General features: G+C 38.0%; 1 protein-coding gene across 5 annotated transcripts; it reads right to left on the reverse strand.

The window, feature by feature from the left end:
* Positions 1–812: 812 nt before the first annotated feature.
* Positions 813–15,627, reverse strand: LOC122300267 (RPM1-interacting protein 4-like). 5 transcript variants are annotated; one of them, XM_043110784.1, is made up of 6 exons: positions 15,488–15,626; positions 15,287–15,352; positions 14,332–14,485; positions 2,958–3,620; positions 2,228–2,422; positions 813–1,194 (listed from the first exon to the last, which is right to left on the reverse strand). In XM_043110784.1, exons 4-6 carry the CDS (start codon positions 3,456–3,458, stop codon positions 1,162–1,164), a joined length of 729 nt encoding a protein of 242 aa, XP_042966718.1. In that variant the 5' UTR covers positions 3,459–3,620; positions 14,332–14,485; positions 15,287–15,352; positions 15,488–15,626; the 3' UTR covers positions 813–1,161. The 5 variants fall into 5 exon arrangements, with proteins under 5 accessions (XP_042966718.1, XP_042966715.1, XP_042966716.1 ...); XM_043110781.1 differs by lacking the exon at positions 14,332–14,485 and having other exon boundaries at positions 15,488–15,627; XM_043110782.1 differs by lacking the exon at positions 14,332–14,485 and having other exon boundaries at positions 15,287–15,358; positions 15,488–15,571.
* Positions 15,628–19,151: the final 3,524 nt, after the last annotated feature.

Genomic DNA, 19,151 nt, shown 5'->3' on the forward strand with positions numbered 1-19,151 from the left:
CTCATATAATTATTTACAACTTTTTAAAATTATTACATAAAATATAATAAACAATTTAACATTTTTAAATCTCAAAACAAAATTAATATTAAAAAATTATATTATAACAATATTTTATTTAACTTTCAACAAAATATCTCATCTTAATTAATCTGAACTATATAACCAAACGAGGCCCGGTGCGATTGGGCTTCAATTGTGAAATCATCGTTATTCTGTGCTGCTTATCTACATTTTTTTTTTATTATTATTAGGTTTTTTTGTCTGGTGCTGCTTGTATACATGTTTTTTTGCCTGGAACTGAAACGTAGAGTCATGACGTTTAAAGGATAGGTTGCCTTGATTTTATAATTCTAAGGTTGAATGCGTACTACTAAAATTTTAAAAGATGAAAACCTGTGCCTGTGAGGGAATGACTCTGATTGAGTAACCCACTGCGTACTATACAGGGAACCCAAGAACAACAACACCACCCGGGCCCCCCCCCCCCCCCCCCCCCCCCCCCCAAAACAAAACACCAAACACTTAAAAAAAAAAAAAAAGAAAAGGAAATTACCGGAACCGAAGGATTTAGCTCGTTTGGTGCACTTTGGCAGCCCGATCGGGTCGGGCCAGGCACAGACCCAGTTTGATGTCATCGGGTTGCAGGCCTTACTGCAACCAACTTTTTGGCTGTATACCCCTTAATTTACCATCTAGGTGTTTGTTGTTTCTTGATAGTGGAAATGATTCAGCTTAAACTTTGTAGCTTATTTATCATAATATATGCAAGCTTGATTAGGATAAAAAAAGAAAAAAAGAAAAGAAGTATCTCTGGAAATGGGCAGTTTAAGCACATAGAACGACTAAACATTTATGGTAAAGAGTAACCGTAACATATAGTCACACAGGATAAACTACACAGGATAAACTAGAAAACGGAAAACCTGGTTACTGCTCCCCACTCAAAACATTTTTTTTATTTTTTTTTATTCTGGGCAATGAAATGCCTTTCCTTCAAAATCCCAACTTCTTTCAGGTCACATCCATTAACAAGTGAAAGAATGCACTCCCAAGTGAAACAATACACTCAATAAAGACGTTACTCTGTGCATAAAAAGTCACTCCAGCTATATAAATATACACCGCAGCCGCTTTCTACTTCTCCACATATACCATATATCATTTTCTGGCCCAAGGAAAGCAGCAACAGCCCTATGAAAAAAAGAGAGTTCAGAAACTTTTTGCATTAACTAACAGAACGAGATGAGGTGACAGACAATTGAATTCCCCATGATAGTTGCAGTTGAGAAATAAATCATACATGGTTTGATTTTTAACTGAGACTAGTCGGATTACCTGACTATCTTGCATTAGTTGTCTAAAATTTGTGTCGCGAAAGTTTAAATTGCAAGTCTATTATTATAATCTTTGAGGAATGGCAATTTTGATATCCTTTATTATTATTATTATTATTGGCACCGGGTATCCAAGAACATCGTCCCGACTAATCTTAAGGGTACAAAACCCCTCAGCAAGCAATTTCCTGCAAGTACCTTGGGTAATTCAAGGGAATAATCCCCTAATCCGATAATCTCTAGACATTGTTTGCACCCCAAGGGGATTTAAGCCCTAGACCTGAGGGCGCATACCCCCAACCCCAAGGTTTTTACCACTTGAGCCAACCCCTAACTCTGGGTTGGAATGACAATTTTAATATCTCAAACAAACATCAAAATTAAATAAGATGTGAAGAAGTCAAAAGGGTAAGTAATTAAGATCAAGAGTCAATAGCTACAATAAGATGAACAGTCTTTTTTTCTACATTGGAAAAATAATGATAAAAGAGTTAAGTGGTAGGAAAACCAAAAAGACAAGTAATGGGAAATCAATAACCACTATAAGATGAAAATTTATTTTCCTGTAATGAATTTATAATCATAAATGGTATGAAATCTTTCATCTTCAATCCTTTTTTTACTCTTAATGTCAAAAAATCAAATGGGTATGTCATAGAAGAAACAATGAAAGGTCATTTTAGTATGTAGGGTTGGGATGGATCAATAAAATAAAACGAAATAATGAGGTGGCTCAATAGAATACCAAAAAAAAAAAAAATGCTTCGGAAATTATGTAGGTAACCGATTGCACACGCCCCTTTTGACCATGATATCAGTAACTGACAGCAGGCCTTCAATTGTAACAATCAATAAGGTATTTTATACATTAATATAAGAGCACCACATACCTTGGAATTTTTATTATCAGATTGTATATGAATGCCATTAGAATAAGGAGTTCCACTCGCCACAACTGGTGCATTTCCTGCCTCAACCTGCCTCTCCTGTTGCACTAGGTTGAAAATCGCAGTGTAACCTTCAGCTGATGCAGGGTTGCTCTCATCCCAGTCACCAAATTTTGGAACAGCAGCACTGTGATCAGGCTGCCAAATCGGAACTAAAATCATAATCCTTCAAATGAAGCTATGATAAAATTATATGGTCTGTGGTAATAATTTAACAAAAATAACACTTAAAAAAATTGCACTTGTCCTCGCCCAACCTGCTTAAAACAAAACATTTTTAATAGAACAAACTAGGTAGAATAAGGAAAGAGGAAATGATAAGGCAAAATCAAAAGTCACTTCATAAGATTTGTTTGTGATAAATTTGATGAGCCTTCTTAGAAGAAATTAGTGACTTTTGGTCCAGCCTCCTACGTCTTTTTTCCTTCAATGCAAGACAATATTTTGAACTTAAAAATCTTAAAACCAGTCAGTGTTGAAGAGGACAACTTGAGATTCCAAGTTTTCTCTTTACCTTTCCTGTGACTTCAGCAACCAAACATAGAAATAAAATAGGTTTATGATATTATTTCACCTTTAAGAAATATAAATAAAAAATTAACAAGAAATATAGATAAGTGCGGTTGTGCAGTTTTGAGAAAGTAGAAAAGAAGAAATTGAGAAAAGTAATTACAGTTTCACTGTCTCGAGCAACTGATCTTAGACGAGATCTTCCTGGAGTCAATGGAGCTAAGCTATGGCTACTACCTTGAGACGAACCCTTCCTTTCCCATGAGGGAGAAGACACTCCACTGCCTTTGCCTCCTCCAATCCTTGGCTGGTAATGTTGGTGCAGAGGTGAGTGCTCAATGCTGTGATCAGACCCTGAACTCTGCTGCATAGCCCTTTTAGGGATGTTGCCAGTGGACAGGCCAACACGATGATGAAGAGGTGAATCTGATAATACTCTCTGACCTACAGCTTCACGGGGCATTGCTGAATCACTATATCTCCTTAGGTCACCACCTTCCCGGCTCAAATGTTGCTCATTCTTTGACCTTAATGCTTCTGAGCTTTTAGGCGCTACCTGTTTAGCATTGTTACTACTAGATCGTACACCACCATTGTGATTGGGAAATTCCAAAGCAGCCCTCAGGCCTGCAGTGTCATCTTGCAATGTCGAATCAGCTACCATCCTTAACTCAGTATCTTCTTGGCTTCTATTGCGCTCATGCTCCGGCCTTTCTACCTCAGCCCTCTTGCTTCCACCATTCTTACCCTTCCTTGCATTATCAAAATAGACCGTGTATGGGACTTCGCTTTCCCATTTACCGAACTCTGGCACATTGGAGTTATGCTGCAAAATTACAGAGACAAGAAATATCTTTATAAAGACACCCGGATTCACATCTACGCAGAATAGATATATAAACAAACAAGAGCTTTGTCATTTAAAGGTGGTAAATATTCCAGACTCCTCACTCTAGTGTGGAAGAATTTAAAGCTAAATAATTAAATAGACATAAATGCATGAATAAGAATTTACTGAAGAATGATCTGTTTCTTTGACATGAAGTTATCTCCGTTATTGAAGTTTTCTCTCACAAAAAAAGACTAAATATGCACACATTTCACAAGTAAATCTGGAGTAATATTAGACCGTTCTCAAATGCTACATTTAGTTTCTTGAATATACGATCCTCTGAGACAGAGCCAACATGTGTGAAGATTAGCAATAAAGTAAGAATCACAAGGTAAACTCTAACTCAGCTGTACAAATGCGACTTCATAATATTTGGGATTCAGAACGGTTGTTATTCAGAATAGTTAAGTTTCTAAATAAGTAGAAAACACTCTCAACCTGCATGAACCTATTAAATTGAAGAATAATTCTGTTTGAAGGCTTTTACACCACACACCATCCACGTGGCATAATTTGATTTGGAAGATAAATTTTAAAATTCAAATCTTAGAAATCAAATTATGACATGTGGATCGTGTGTGGCATAAAGGCCTTCAAATAGCACTACAAAAGTAATCCAGAAACCAAGAGATGTGGATTCAAAGAGCCTTTTAGCCATCTAAGTGGCACCAACACTTCTACAATGGAAAAAAATGTTCATTTCTCATACACTGCTTGTTAATATTTCTGATTTGGCTTGGGAAAAAAAAGAAGAGAACATATCTGATTTGATCTTTAGCAAATACACTTTGAGATACAGCTTTCTTTCAATTTAGAAATAATAGCGTATACTAATCATTCCCAAATATATGGTATATCTGTTGTATATGTCAACACTTCTAGAATGGAAAAATGTTCATATATTGGTGTGTGCATATCCACGCCCATACTTAGTATTTTGTGGTGATACTTTATATGATAATATAGCAGGGGAAGAGCCAAAATATATGCAATCTTCTCTCTATTTGTTGGCAAGTTTGTATCCTGCACATTCAATAGCATACACCTTTTCAATATAAGCAGCCAAAAATAGCACAATTGGTAGGCACAGGTTGCCATAGCGTTTGTCATAGATCCCAAAATTTCTTTTCGACTGGATCATTATGATTAGATTACAAAACGAATCATAAATCATCAAAATCTCAAGTGAAACAATGGAGAATACTGTCAGGACAAAGGTTCTCTGAATTATAAATAATCTACCAGCTTCATGATGCTATTCACAAATCATGTAAGGTCTCCAGTGTGACAAACTTACTGAACACTCTCATCCACGCAATCAGCATTACTTTATTGTGCCTAGCCATGCCTTCTGACAGAAGTAACATTTTATTCTCTATACATATGAAGGGCTACAAGAAAAGGTAGACGGTTTCTTTTGCTATTTGGTTGCTTCTTTCAATCATTTTTACTGACTCGGTGTCCAAAGGTCAACTAAGGCCGGTAACTATTGTATATCAGGATTTGTTCCAAAACAGGAACCATTATCATTTAACACCCACAAAAATAAAATCATAGGCCAAGTAAAGCTTGCTTATCAGAGGAATGAGAATATAAATAATAAAAAATTTTGCATAGTCACACCTCACACAGAGAGACCCTAAATATTTGACTACAATATTCATCTTCATGAACAAACATCCACAACATCTAGATGAAGACAAAAAATTGATAACAGAAAAGAGATATTTTGAAAAATGAATCTCCGACCCCAGTACCATCTCTAATAAAACAATTTCCACCCAATTCTTCAAAAACTTTTACACCGTACGGAGCTATGAAGACATCTGAACTGGATTTTTCTTCTCTCCCTCTCTCTCTCTCTTTTTTTTTTTTTTTTGAGATGTACAGACGTACTGTTGCACATGCTCAAGACAGAAAAACAAGGTAAAACTTGTTCCACCTATTCATAACCCAAACCTTGAGCATATGTAAAGAGAAGAGAAGAGCATATGCACATGCTCATAGGGAGATACACAGTAGCATGCTTGTTCAAGAGTGTGTCCGATAACTTTTTATGGGCTTTTGCAGGAGTTTACGGTCCAAACTTGGACAGCAACAAAGTACTTTTGTGGGAAGAACTAGCCGGAGTACCTAGTTGGTGGAATCTCCCTTGGTGTATCGGGGGAGACTTTAACGTTACTAGATTTCTAAGTGAATCTTCTGGTAATAGAAGAGAGAGGCCAGCTATGTTTGAATTCTCTGAGTGCATCTCTAATTTGAATTTGGTAGATTTGCCCTTAGCCGGGGGCTCCGCCACGTGGGCTAACAATCAGACATTGTCTCGTTTGGATCATTTTCTCGTTTCTCCTGAGTGGGAGAGCCATTTCCCCAACATTTGGCAAAAGCGTTTGCCTTGTATTAGTTCAGATCACTAGCCTATTTTGCTTGACTGTGACGGTTTGCGAAGTGGGCGAAGGTATTTTAAATTCGAGAACATGTGGTTAAAGTCGAAGGGCTTTGTGGAAATGGCAAGACAGTGGACGGTCTCATATCAGTTTCTAGGTACCCCTAGTTTCATTCTTGTTGGCAAATTAAAAGCGATAAAAAGAGATTTGAAACTTTGGAATACGCAATCTTTTGGCAATATTGGGGAAAACAAAGAAGGAAAGAGGAGGGAGATTCAGGAAATTGAGTGGAACCAAGAGGTTAAATCTCTTACCCAAGCAGAATTAGAACGGAAGACATTGTTGGGTGAGGAGCTTGAGAGAATTATCCTGCAAGAAGAGATTTCGTGGCGGCAAAAATCCAAAGCTTTGTGGTTCAAGGAAGGAGATCGTATTACCAAGTTCTTCCACCGAGTTGCAAATTCCCACAGGAGAAACAATAACATTGAGATGCTGAAAATTGGTGGTGCTGAGTGTAGGGAGGAGCAGGCTATTCAGGACCATATAGTTGGCTTTTATGAGCAACTCCTTACTAAACTGATGAGTTGGCGGCCATTCCCCGATGGTTTATTGGACCGAGTGATGTATCTCGATTGGAACGGGCTTTTGAGGAAGAGGAGGTGGCAAAGGTTGTGCGGAAATTGACTAAGGATAAGGCGCTAGGGCCGGATGGGTTCTCTATGGGTTCTCTATGGGTTCTTTCAAGAATGCTGGGATGTAGTAAAGGAAGACATTTTGAAGGTGTTCCAAGAACTCCACGGGGCTGGAAATTTTGAAAAAAACTTAAATACTACTTTCATAGCTTTGATCCCGAAGAAGGTGGGGGGCTAATGAGGTAAGTGCATATCGTCCCATTAGCTTAGTGAGTGGTGTATACAAGATCATCTCTAAAGTGCTAGCGAACCGGCTTAGCGAGGTGGTGGGGAAGATTATCACTAAGCCTCAAAATGCCTTTGCCTTTGTTAAAGGTCGGCAAATCCTTGATGTGGTCCTTATTGCGAACTAGTGTGTGGACAGTAGAATGAAGGAAGGCGGTACAGGGATCATTTGCAAGCTAGACATGGAGAAGGCATACGATCATGTTAACTGGGATTTCTTACTCTATCTTCTTTGGAGATGTGGTTTTGGTCTGAGGTGGAGGTCATGGATCCGTTGGTGCATTTCAAAGGCTAAATTCTCCATGTTGGTAAACAGAAGCTCAACTGGCTTCTTTCATAGTTTGCGAGGCCTGAGACAAGGCGATCCGTTGTCGCCTTTATTGTTTGTTGTTGTGATGGAAGTTCTAGGCAAGATGGTTTCGGCTTTGACTCGTAATGGCATGGCAAATGGTTTTTCGGTTGGAAATCTGGAAGGAGGCATTATTAATATCTCTCATATATTGTTTACAGATGATTCTCTTATCCTTTGTGATGCAGATCAAAATTAGTTGCGGCCTTTGAAGGCAATGCTTCTTTGTTTTGAAGCAATGTCTGGTTTAAAAGTGAATTTTAATAAGTCCGAGATGGTACCAATTGGAGTGGTGCCTTAATTACGGCAACTTGCTCATTCGTTAAGTTGTACGGTAACTTCCCTTCCATTGACGTATCTAGGTCTTCCACTGGGGGTCGGGGTAAGATCGTCCCACCTTTGGGAGCCAGTGATTGAGAAAATAGAGAGAATGCTAGCGAGCTGGAAGAAAATGTACTTGTCGAAAGGTGATAGGCTCACTTTGATCAAGAGTACTCTTTCTAACCTTCCTACTTATTTTCTATCTATATTTCCTATTCCTGCAAGTGTAGTAGGCTGTATTGAGAAACACCAACATGACTTCTTGTGGGATGGTTTGGGGGAAGAGTTCAAACACCATCTGGTCAAGTGGGAAACGGTTTGCCGCCCTTTATCCAATGGTGGTCTGGGTATTAGAAATGTGAGGGCTTTCAATCGGGCACTTCTCGGTAAATGGTTGTGGAGATACATTTAAGAGCTGGAAGCCTTGTGGCAAGGGGTGATTGGGTGCAAATATGTTGACATAAGGAGGGCATGGTGTACTAAGAAACTAGAGGAGCCGATAGAGTGGGGTTGTGGAAACATATCAGAAGAAGTTGGAAGGTTTTGTTTCAACACACCTGCTTTCAGTTGGGGGATTGAGCTAGGATTAAATTTTGGCAAGATATTTGGTGCGATGATATGACTTTACAAGAGTTATTTCCCTCCCTTTTTCAAATTGCCAGTGTCAAAGAGGCTTTAGTGGCGGATGTTATGGGAATATCGAGTGGGCAATTTCATTGGAATATCATGTCAATGGACAGCTTTGCTGTCCATATTTGTTTCCATAATTGTTTCATACTTATTTCCGTGATTTACTCTTCCGTGTAATTAGCTTAATATTTGACAGATTGTATAGGAATAACAGTAGCATATACGTAGCTTTTTCCATGTATAGAGTTCCTTGTACAGTTTATATAATAGAGAGAAATCACAAGGCCAACCATTCGGCCATTCATTCATCATTTTTGACTTATCTTGACATGGTATCAAGAGCAAGTTGAAAATTTTTTTTTCTTCTCTCGGTTTGTTGTCGCCCACGTGAATATTTTTGGTCTTTTTTTTTTTCTCGGTTTTGTGTGTCGGCATTGGTGTGTCAGCGTCTTCTGAGTCTCGACAACACATCTCGGCATCTTCTGTTTTTGGTATTTCATGTCCGACGTTCCAGCCTTGTGTTTTTCGGCATTCTGTTTCTAGGCTAGTGTTTCTCGGCAGTTTCTGTTTCAGTTTGAGCATTCTAGGCACCCTCTCAGCCTATCGACACGTTTTTCTCCTGGAGTGGTCTCCTTCGGCATCTTCTGTTTAAAGTCTGGGTATTTCTTTCGTTCTCCTACTTATTTTTTTGGGTGTCGTTTTTTATTTTCCTGGAGTTGGGGGTTTCGGCATTTTTTTTGCTCTGGATATTTTTTTGGGCTTCTATTATTTTGTCGGCAGCAGGTCCTTCTCTCGGTTTCTTTCAATTTTTGGATATTTTTTTTGCTGCCTCGGAATTTTTTTTGCTTGCAATGGACTCTGCACTTGTGTGTGTCAAGTTTACTGGCAACAATTACTCTACTTGGGCTTTTCAGTTTGAACTTTTCCTACAGGGAAAAGATCTTTGGGGTCATATTGATGGTACCGATGTCGCCGAACCATCCACTTCTGACAAGCCCAAGACTACTCCTTCATGGGCTGTTCTTGACGCTCGGATTATGTCTAGGCTTCTTGGTTTAGTGGAGCCACATATTGTTACCAACTTGCGGGCACATCGCTCCGCTCAATCCATGTGGGATTACTTGAAGAAGGTTTATCATCAAGATAATGATGCTCGTCACTTTCAGTTGGAACATGCAATTGCCATGTTTCAACATGGTAGTCTTTCCATACAAGACTACTACTCGGCATTTTTTACTCTTTGGTATGAATATACTGATTTGGTTATAGCGGATGTTCCTGTTGCCGCTCTTTCGACTATTCAGAAGTTTCATGAGACTAGCCGGCATGATCAGTTTCTTATGAAACTACGCCCGGAATATGAATCTGTTCGCTCCTCTTTACTGAACAGATCTCCTATTCCCTCTCTTGATATTTGTTTTGGTGAGTTACTTCGCGAAGAACAACGTCTCAGTACTCAAGTTATTCTGGAGCAATCTCATGGCAGTTCCGGGACGACAACTGTGGCCTATGCTGCCCAAGGACGAGGATCCTCTCTGACTTCTAAAAATCTGCAGTGTTTCTGCTATAAGGAATATGGGCATATTGCTGCCAATTGTCCTAAAAACTATTGTTCTTATTGCAAGAAAAATGGTCATATTATCACAGAATGTCGTATCCGTCCCCAGAATCGTCAGGCCCAAGCTTTTCAGACGACTGTTACTGTTCCTCCCGCAGCAACTTCTGTAGCACATGACTCTTCCTCAGGTGCTTCTTCTGCTCTTGCATCTCCTGCCGCCACTTACTGCACCCCTGAAATGGTGCAACAGATGCTCATTTCAGCATTATCTGCGATGGGCTTTCAAGGTAACAATTCTACTACACTTTGGTATGTAGACTCGGGGGCTTCTAATCACATGACGAATACTCCCACATCTTTGTGTCATGTTCGGCCCTATGCTGGTCACTCTGCTATTCAAACTACCAATGGCAGTTCTCTACCCATAGTTGCTGTCGGAGATGCCTCGTCTACATTTACTAATGTGTTTCTTACTCCTTAGCTTTCCATAAATCTCATTTCTGTTGGTCAATTAGTTGATAACAATTGTGCTATTAATTTTTCTGGTGATGGTTGTGTTGTGCAGGACCAGGTAACGGGGGAGCCAATCGCGAAGGGACCTAAAGTGGGGCGCTTGTTTCCACTATTTGTACCTGTTCCATCTCTTTCTCCAGTTTCTTCTATTAAGTCTTTTGCTTGCAATAATGTTCCTGATCTAAGTATGGTGTGGCATCGTCGTTTAGGCCATCCCAATACTCAAATCCTATCTCATGTATTGCATTCTGGCTTTCTTGGTAATAAAGAACGTTCTTCTTTATCTCTTCAATGTGATTCTTGTAAACTTGGTAAAAGCAAAATTCTTCCATTTCCTTTGCATGCCAGTAGAGCTTCTAACTGCTTTGATCTTATTCATAGTGATGTTTGGGGACCTTCCCCGATTAGTTCACATGACAAATTCAAATATTATGTGACTTTCATTGATGATTATAGCAGATTCACTTGGGTTTATTTTTTTCGTTCTAAATCTGAGGTTTTTCGTACTTTCACTGAATTTTTAGCGTATGTTGACAATCAATTTTCTGCGACTATTAAGACTTTACGCACAGATTCTGGTGGGGAATATTTGTCTACTCAGTTTCAAGCATTTTTGGCTTCTAAAGGTATTATTCACCAACGTTCATGTCCCGCTACTCTCCAACAAAATGGAGTAGCCGAACGCAAAAATCGTCATCTTCTTAATGTGGTACGTACTCTTTTGTTAGAATCTTCTGTTCCATCCATGTTCTGGGTTGAGGCTCTAAAAACTGCTACTCATTTGATTAATCGTTTACCTTCCCAAGTATTACAAATGGAGTCTCCCTATTTCCGCTTATTTGCTCAATAACCTAGTTATGATAATCTTTGTATCTTTGGTTGTGTATGTTTTATTCATTTACCTCCTCATGAGCGACATAAATTATCTGTGCAATCTGTTCGATGTGCATTCTTGGGATATAATGTGTGTCAAAAGGGATTTGTTTGCTATGATCCTACTTTACATCGTACACGCATTTCTAGAAATGTTATTTTCTTTGAAAATCAACATTTCTTTCCTGTGTCATCTGTGCCCTCTTCTTCTACCGTGGTCCTTCCCTCCTTTGAGCAGCAGCTCTCAGATCTTCATCATGTCAGTTCTCGCTTTAAACCAGGTATGGTGTATACGAGACGCTCCAGCTCACAATCTCTTCCGGTGGCTAACCCGATATCTGATCTTAACATACACCGAAATCAGTCAGTTGCTGCACCTCCAGAGCCTTTAGTATGTCGCTCTTCTCGAGTGTCTGTACCCCTGATAGGTATGGGTTTTCTTCTGGAAATTCTGTTTCAGCTCTGACTGCTGCATTGTCCAATTTTGATATTCCTACATGCTACTCACATGCTGTCAAGCATGAATGTTGGCGACAAGCTATGCAGAAAGAAATTGCCGCTCTAGAAGCCAATCACACCTGGGACATTGAGCCTTGTCCTTCCACTATAGTTCCTCTGGGTTGCAAATGGGTTTACTCAGTCAAGGTTTGCTCTGATGGGAGTTTGGATCGTTATAAAGCTCGGCTTGTTGCTCTTGGGAATAATCAGGAATATGGAGTCAATTATGAGGAGACCTTTGCTCCTGTGGCTAAGATGACCACTGTTCGTACGATCCTAGCTCTTGCTGCTTCCAATGATTGGTCACTACATCAGATGGATGTTAAGAATGCTTTTCTTCACGTGGATCTTAAAGAGTGTATTTATATGAAGCCACCCCCAGGATTGTTTCCCTCTCCGCCCTCCCATGTGTGTAAACTTCGTCGCTCTCTTTATGGTCTCAAACAAGCTCCGAGGGCCTGGTTTGATAAATTTCGAACCACTTTACTAGAATTTTCCTTCAAGCAGAGCGAGTATGACACTTCATTATTTCTTCGGAAATCGGACATGGGTATTGTTGTCCTTTTGGTTTATGTTGATGATATTGTGATCACTGGTTCTGATTCTGCTTTACTTGTCCAGCTTAAGACTCATCTCTCAGAATCCTTTCATATGAAAGATCTTGGGTCTCTCACATATTTTCTGGGTCTTGAGGTGCATCGTAGTTCCTCTGGTATTTCACTTAATCAACACAAGTATGCTAGTGATTTGGTGGCTACAGCTGGACTGCAGGAAGCTACCTCTGTCGATACTCTCATGGAGTTAAATATCAAGCTTCGTAAAGAGGAGAGTGACTTACTTGTTGATCCTAGTTTATATCGGAAATTGGTGGGTAGCCTTGTCTATCTCACCATCACTAGACTAGATATTTCTTTTGTTGTATAGCAAGTTAGCCAGTTTCTTCAGACTCCTCGTCATCTCCATTTGGCTGTTGTCCGTAGGATCATACGCTATGTTCAGGGCAGAACTGCCCATGGCTTATTCTTTCCTGCAGGAAATTCTCCCCATCTTGTTGCTTATAGCGATACTGATTGGGCTGGTTGTGCTAATACACGTCGCTCCATCACTAGTTGGTGTGTGTTCTTAGGTGATGCATTGATCTCCTGGAAGAGTAAGAAGCAAGATAGAGTTTCTAAGTCCTCTACAGAATCTGAGTACCGAGCGATGTCTCTTGCTTGTTCCGAGATTATTTGGCTTCGAGGATTGCTTGCTGAGTTAGACTTCTCTGAGACCGATCCTACTCCTTTACATGCCGATAATACAAGTGCTATTCAGATCACGGCCAATCCTGTCTATCATGAGCGCACCAAGCATATTGAAGTTGACTATCACTCTATTCGTGAAGCTTTCGACGCTCGTGTTATCACTTTTCCACACATTTCCACTGAACTACAAATTGCTGATATCTTCACTAAGGCCCTTACTCGTCATCGACACTGCTTCCTAAGTAGCAAATTGATGCTTGTTGACCAACCCGCATCAATTTGAGGGGGGCTGTCAATGGACAGCTTTGCTGTCCATATTTGTTTCCATTATTGTTTCATACCTATTTCCGTGATTTACTCTTCCGTGTAATTAGCTTAATATTTGACAGATTGTATAGGAATAACAGTAGCATATACGTAGCTCTTTCCATGTATAGAGTTCCTTGTACAATTTATATAATAGAGAGAAATCACAAGGCCAACCATTCGGCCATTCATTCATCATTTTTGACTTATCTTGACATATCAACTTTAGCAGGGTTGCGCAAGATTGGGAGGATTTTTACAGTCTCCTGCATTTCGTGAAGCCAAGTAATCTACAATAAGACGGGTTGTGGTGGGTCTCCACGAGGAGAAAGGTGTGTTTTCAGTTTGCTCATTCTATAGTGCTCTTTCTCAAGATCCCAACAATCGAATCCCTTGGAAAAAGATATGGAGACACAGGCACCCCTCAAGGTGGCTTTCTTTGTGTGGACAGCATCTTTGGGTAAAATCCTCATGACTGATAATTTGAGGAAAATGAGGGTTATCATAGCAAATTGATGTTGTCTATGTAGGGGTGGGGGCGAGCCAATAGATTATCTTTTGCTACATTGTGAGATCGCACGGACTTTGTGAGATGAGGTGCTTAGTAGAGTGGAGTTGGGCTGGGTCATGCCGGGGTGGCACTCTTGGCCTGCTGGTCAAACATAGGTCAGTCTCAGATCTCAACAGTTTGGAAAATGATCTCACTGTGCATCATGTGGTGTTTATGGCAGGAGAGGAATGCACGGACATTTGAAGGCAAGGAGAGATCGCTAGAGGAGTTGTTGGCTTTATTTTTTAGTACACTATGTAATTGGACCATAGCTGTTGATTTCAATGGGATGGTCCTTCATGATTTCCTTGTCTCTCTTGCGCCCGCTTAACTAGGGCTGTTTCTTGTATATATTGGGCTAGGCCTATTCTTTGAGTAATAAAGTTTTGTTTACCTATAAAAAAAAAAAATTGACACCCAAAGAAAGCTCCAAAAAATCCAAAAAGTGTAATGATGTGGAACTTCTTAGAAGGTCCCCACGAGACAATGTAGGGCTAACCTAACAAGAATGAGTTTCCCAATAATGCACTTCAGATGTGGTTGTTATTATTGAAGCAAGCTTGTTTGTCACAGTCCCCGTATCACAAACATCTGCCATGTTTGAGGGTTCTCTGCCATATTCAATTCGGCACCCTGAGTGCCTCATGCATCCACTGAGACAGTAGAATCGCTACAGATTCTATCAGCAATAACACATAGCAGGAAAGATAACTTTTTTTTTTTTTTTGATAAATACATAGCAGGAAAGATAACTACAGGAGAAAGATGGAATTTACGGTGGGAAAGATCATAAACATTGATAAGGCCAAATGATTTAGAGAATTTATTATCTAGTTATCGTAACTTCTAATGTTGAAGGCCCTTGTATTTTTGCAACTTAGGCATCGGACAACCACAAATGAGTATATTGTGATTCACATTAACATATACATCCACCCACTAAATGCAGTCTGTTATACACTTCTTAGATAAGTACATTACCCCAAATATCCTTGAGCTTATTTCAAATTTAGACAAATCAAAATGCAAATAAATAAAAAACCCAAAATCATGGCCAATGCAGATTCTATGATTTTTGAAACCTACGCTTCAATTTCTGTGATAAGTTCCGGGGATTGCAAAGATCTGTAACCCATAATGATGAGAAGAATTCGTGCAATTAATCAAAACTTAAATCCAAAACTGAACTTTCCACGAACCCATGTATCAATCTTCTTTTCTTTGTTCTGTTCTGTTCCGAAACAAAAGGAATAAAAAGAGAGAAACAAACTTACCTGAATTCCTAAACCAAACTTTACGATGCCATTTTTCTCTTATTGACAAACACATCAAAGGATAGAGTCCAAATACTTGCCATAGGCAGAAAGGTACAAATGCAACTCGAAACCCACCAAGAAAAGGAAAAGGATCATATATACAATAGAAAGAAGATGAAGAAAAGCAAACAAACTCACAGCCATTAGCCTTCGAAAAAGATCTTTGTAGATAATTCCCGAAAAAGAATAGAGCTTCCCGACAGACTGGTCCTTCGCCGGCCACCGTCACCAATCCGACAACATATAACTAGAAAGTTAATTTCCAGATACCAAAAAACCCACAGCCAAAGAAAGGAAAAAGAACATTTGGAAAGAAAAACATTTGTTGACTTGTGTCACCTGTAATAGTTGACCTCGGAGAGCTCTCTCTCTCTCTTTTACTTTTAACTGTGTTTTTCTTTGCAAATTAAAAGTTTGCCAACAATATTTGCCTAGAAACTAGAACTGTAACAACGCTGGAAAAAAACAAACAAGCACAACTGTAACAGTGTACCTGCAGCTGGTTTCAGTAGCTTTTAATATAAACAAAAAAAAACCAAGACTTTGACAAATTCAGAAATTAGATCATGATAGGATTTTGTCACGATTGCAACATCCTTAAACATGACCAAATCCTACTTCGTCTAATCTCTGAATTTGTCAAAGTCTCGGTTTTTTTTTTCTCTCTCTCTAAGCAAGGGCAGTTGGAGTATGTTTATTTGTGCGGATGAATATTTAAACTTTTGCTCTGCCTTTTGCATAATTATTATTTCATGAAAAAGTTGTACTCTTGAATTGTTATTCTTCATCACTAATATAAGAAAAAGAAGATGATACACAGGCATAAGTTAAAACATAGTTACATCACTCTTATAAAGATGCACTTTTGTCGAGGATGTGATGCGAAAGTAATTTTTAAATGCTACAATTACACACTACCATCTCATCGTTCTACCAATTATATACTAAATTAAATCATACTAAATTAATTCTTTTGAAATGATAATTCTAAAACCTTAAAATATGAACTTCAACTTATAAAAAAAATTCTAATACAAGTTATATTGATAAGGGCTTTAGTTTTCGAGTTGCTACTCCGTCCATCACTCAGAGTAGCGCCAGCTAATATGAGAGGTCATCGAAATTCGATGACTAGTCGTCGGAATCTGATCGCCCGTCAATAGAGTCCGATGGCTGGTAACCACTATTACTTGTCACTTTTTAAATAAAAATTATAAATTTTAATTGTGTGGGTTTTTTAGTTATAATAAAAATTTGATGTGATAGCTTTCTATTGAAGGGTGTAAAAGCCTCTTTTACAACACATATTGATTTTATTTCTTGATTTTATTTTATTTTCTTATTATAATAGTATTTTATGTATACTCACATATATAATATCACTAGTGGAGGCCTTTGCACGTTTGCTTAGTTGTATTTTTTAATTGTCTTATAAAAAAATTTGTTTAGAGCAAATTTGAACAAAAAAATAGAAATACAAACAGATTTTTTTTTTTTTTTATGATCATTATAGTTCTCGGTCATATTGCACAGGGTCAATAGAAAGAACATTGAAATTTTTGTGTTGTTGCTAATTGAATATTTCTGGATCTGCAGCAAGTTGAATCATTCACTATTTTTTTGAAACTTGTACTGCAATAGTCTCTATAAACTTACTCCTATATGTTAAATATTTAATGGGATTAGATAATGAATAAATGTGTAAATAATTAATTTATAAAAAAAGTAAAATAAAAAAATAATTAGTATGCTCCTATATGCTATATATTTAATGGAATTAGAAAATGAATAAATCTGTAAATAATTAATTTACAAAAAAAATTAAAATAAAAAAATAATTAGTATTTTATTATAATTTAAAGTTGAAATGTTTCATGTATAGCATAAAAACTGTAGGAATGAAAAAATTTATTTTATGAATTTTAAGTTGTAAAATTTATTTTGATGTGTTTTCTTAGTATTAATTATTGTTTTATATTTAAATTAATCTTTACTTAAATTAGTTTAATGTTGGATTTTAATTATTTTATTTTATTAATATTGAGTTGTAGTATTTTTATTTGGCTCTTATTTAATTTTTTTATTGTGCATTTTTCTTTTGTTGAACTTTTCCATTTTTGGACTGGGCCTGTTTGAGTGTATTTTATTTTTCTTTTGGGCCCAGCCCAACCCCGTGAGCCTTCAACCTAGCCCAACCCGTGAGCCTTCAACCCAACCCACTAAATTCCTCCCAAACGGCGTCGTTTGATCCAGCCATTAGGGCTTCTTCTTTTCTTCTCATTCTTTCTCCTTCGCGCCATTGTTCTTCTCCACCTCATTCCTGTTGTTTTCATCCCCTTCATCAATCCGTGCACCGCTACTTCTCTTCTTCTCCTTCTTTATTTTATTTTGTTTCTTTCCTCTATTTTTTCACGTCGACGGCTCCGCTCTTCAATCCTAGGCGTTGAACCGAGTCTTTGTTCAGCAACCCGGATATGAGGTTCCTCGCGTGGAGCTCGAGTGTGCTGGAGGGCGTGGAGGTCGGGAAGCTGAGGGGCTTTTTTATGATGCTACGCAGGGTGGCCTCGTTCGATGGAGCCGTGAAGGGCGTGCACAGATTTCCCACCAATCAACGGCATTCCCGTGCGATCCACCGGATGCGATCTCCGGTGCCACTTATTCGTGGGTTCCGATAAAGGAGCACGACCGGGCGTCTACCGGCTCAGCCACAAAAAGCCGTTGTGTCTACCAATTCCGACAAAGGGTTTGCACCTTGTGTGACCGAAACAGTGTTGGGGAAGCACCATCGTCGTTATGTTTTGTACGTGACGGTGTTGTGTTGGGGAAGCACCCTCGTCGTTGCGTGACGGCGTTCGTGGGGTCGATAGAGCCGGGGACCACCCCGTCGCTGTGTTTTGTACGGAATGTAAATGGAGTGTAAATCTTTTACACGGAAAAAAAAACGGAATTAGAAATTCACTGTTTATTCCTATAGCAATATGATAGACATTTATTATTATAGATAGATAAATTCATTTCTCTCCTTATTTTTTGTATTCAACCAAATAAAGTTAAAAATCTCATCTTTATCTTTTAGTTTTCAATTATTCATATGAATACAAGAATGAAAAAATTAATATATGTTCAGCTATCTCATATTTTTGTACATGAGAAAAAAGAAAAAAAAAAAGAAAAAAAGGCTTATCAATAGAGTACAAGCCAAAAAAATAAGCACAACTTTTAATCAGTTTGAGTTGCTTGAATGAGTCTGAAAATTGATTGAAATCAACTGAATGATACAAAAATAGTTCATTCTCATCTTATTTTATCATTACAATTTTTTTAAATTCTCATATAAAATATAATAAATAATTTAACCTTTTCAAATTTTAAAACAATAATAATATTAAAAAAATAATATTTTATAATATTTTATTCAACTTTCAACTTTTATCTAAAACTATCTCATATCATCTCACTATGCAAACTACACATGAATGAGTTCCACAGTTATAAGATTAAAAAAAAAACAATCACTGAAATCGGTTTATGAATTTCTAATTGATCCAAGTTAATTAATGTTGAGTTGCTAAATTATATGAATTGAATCGTTTTTCCAAATCATAGTTTTTACAATAAAACCTACGAACAAATTAATCATCCCTTTGAAATATCATTTGTATTTCACCCATTATGTTAAACTCTGCCCGATATGATCAACTATTTAGTGTTGATTTTAATGTTCGGGTTTTAACAAGAATGTGTATTGTAACTTATATTTTAAGTTAAGTAATTGTATAATAGCTCAAATTGAATAATGGAAGATGCTGAATACCATCTCATATTATTTGAGAATGAGAAAGTTACATCCTTGTGATGATTTTAAGAATCTCCAGTTATAATATTGACTATTCCTTTTAAAGTAAGGTACTGCTAAGCCTTGGACTCAAGTGGTAAAGGCATTGGTTTTGGGAGTATACTCCCCGAAGACTAAGGTTCAAATCTCTTCAAGTGCAAATAATCT

This window comes from Carya illinoinensis, chromosome 2 (assembly GCF_018687715.1).
Source record: "Carya illinoinensis cultivar Pawnee chromosome 2, C.illinoinensisPawnee_v1, whole genome shotgun sequence".
NCBI lineage: Eukaryota > Viridiplantae > Streptophyta > Magnoliopsida > Fagales > Juglandaceae > Carya > Carya illinoinensis.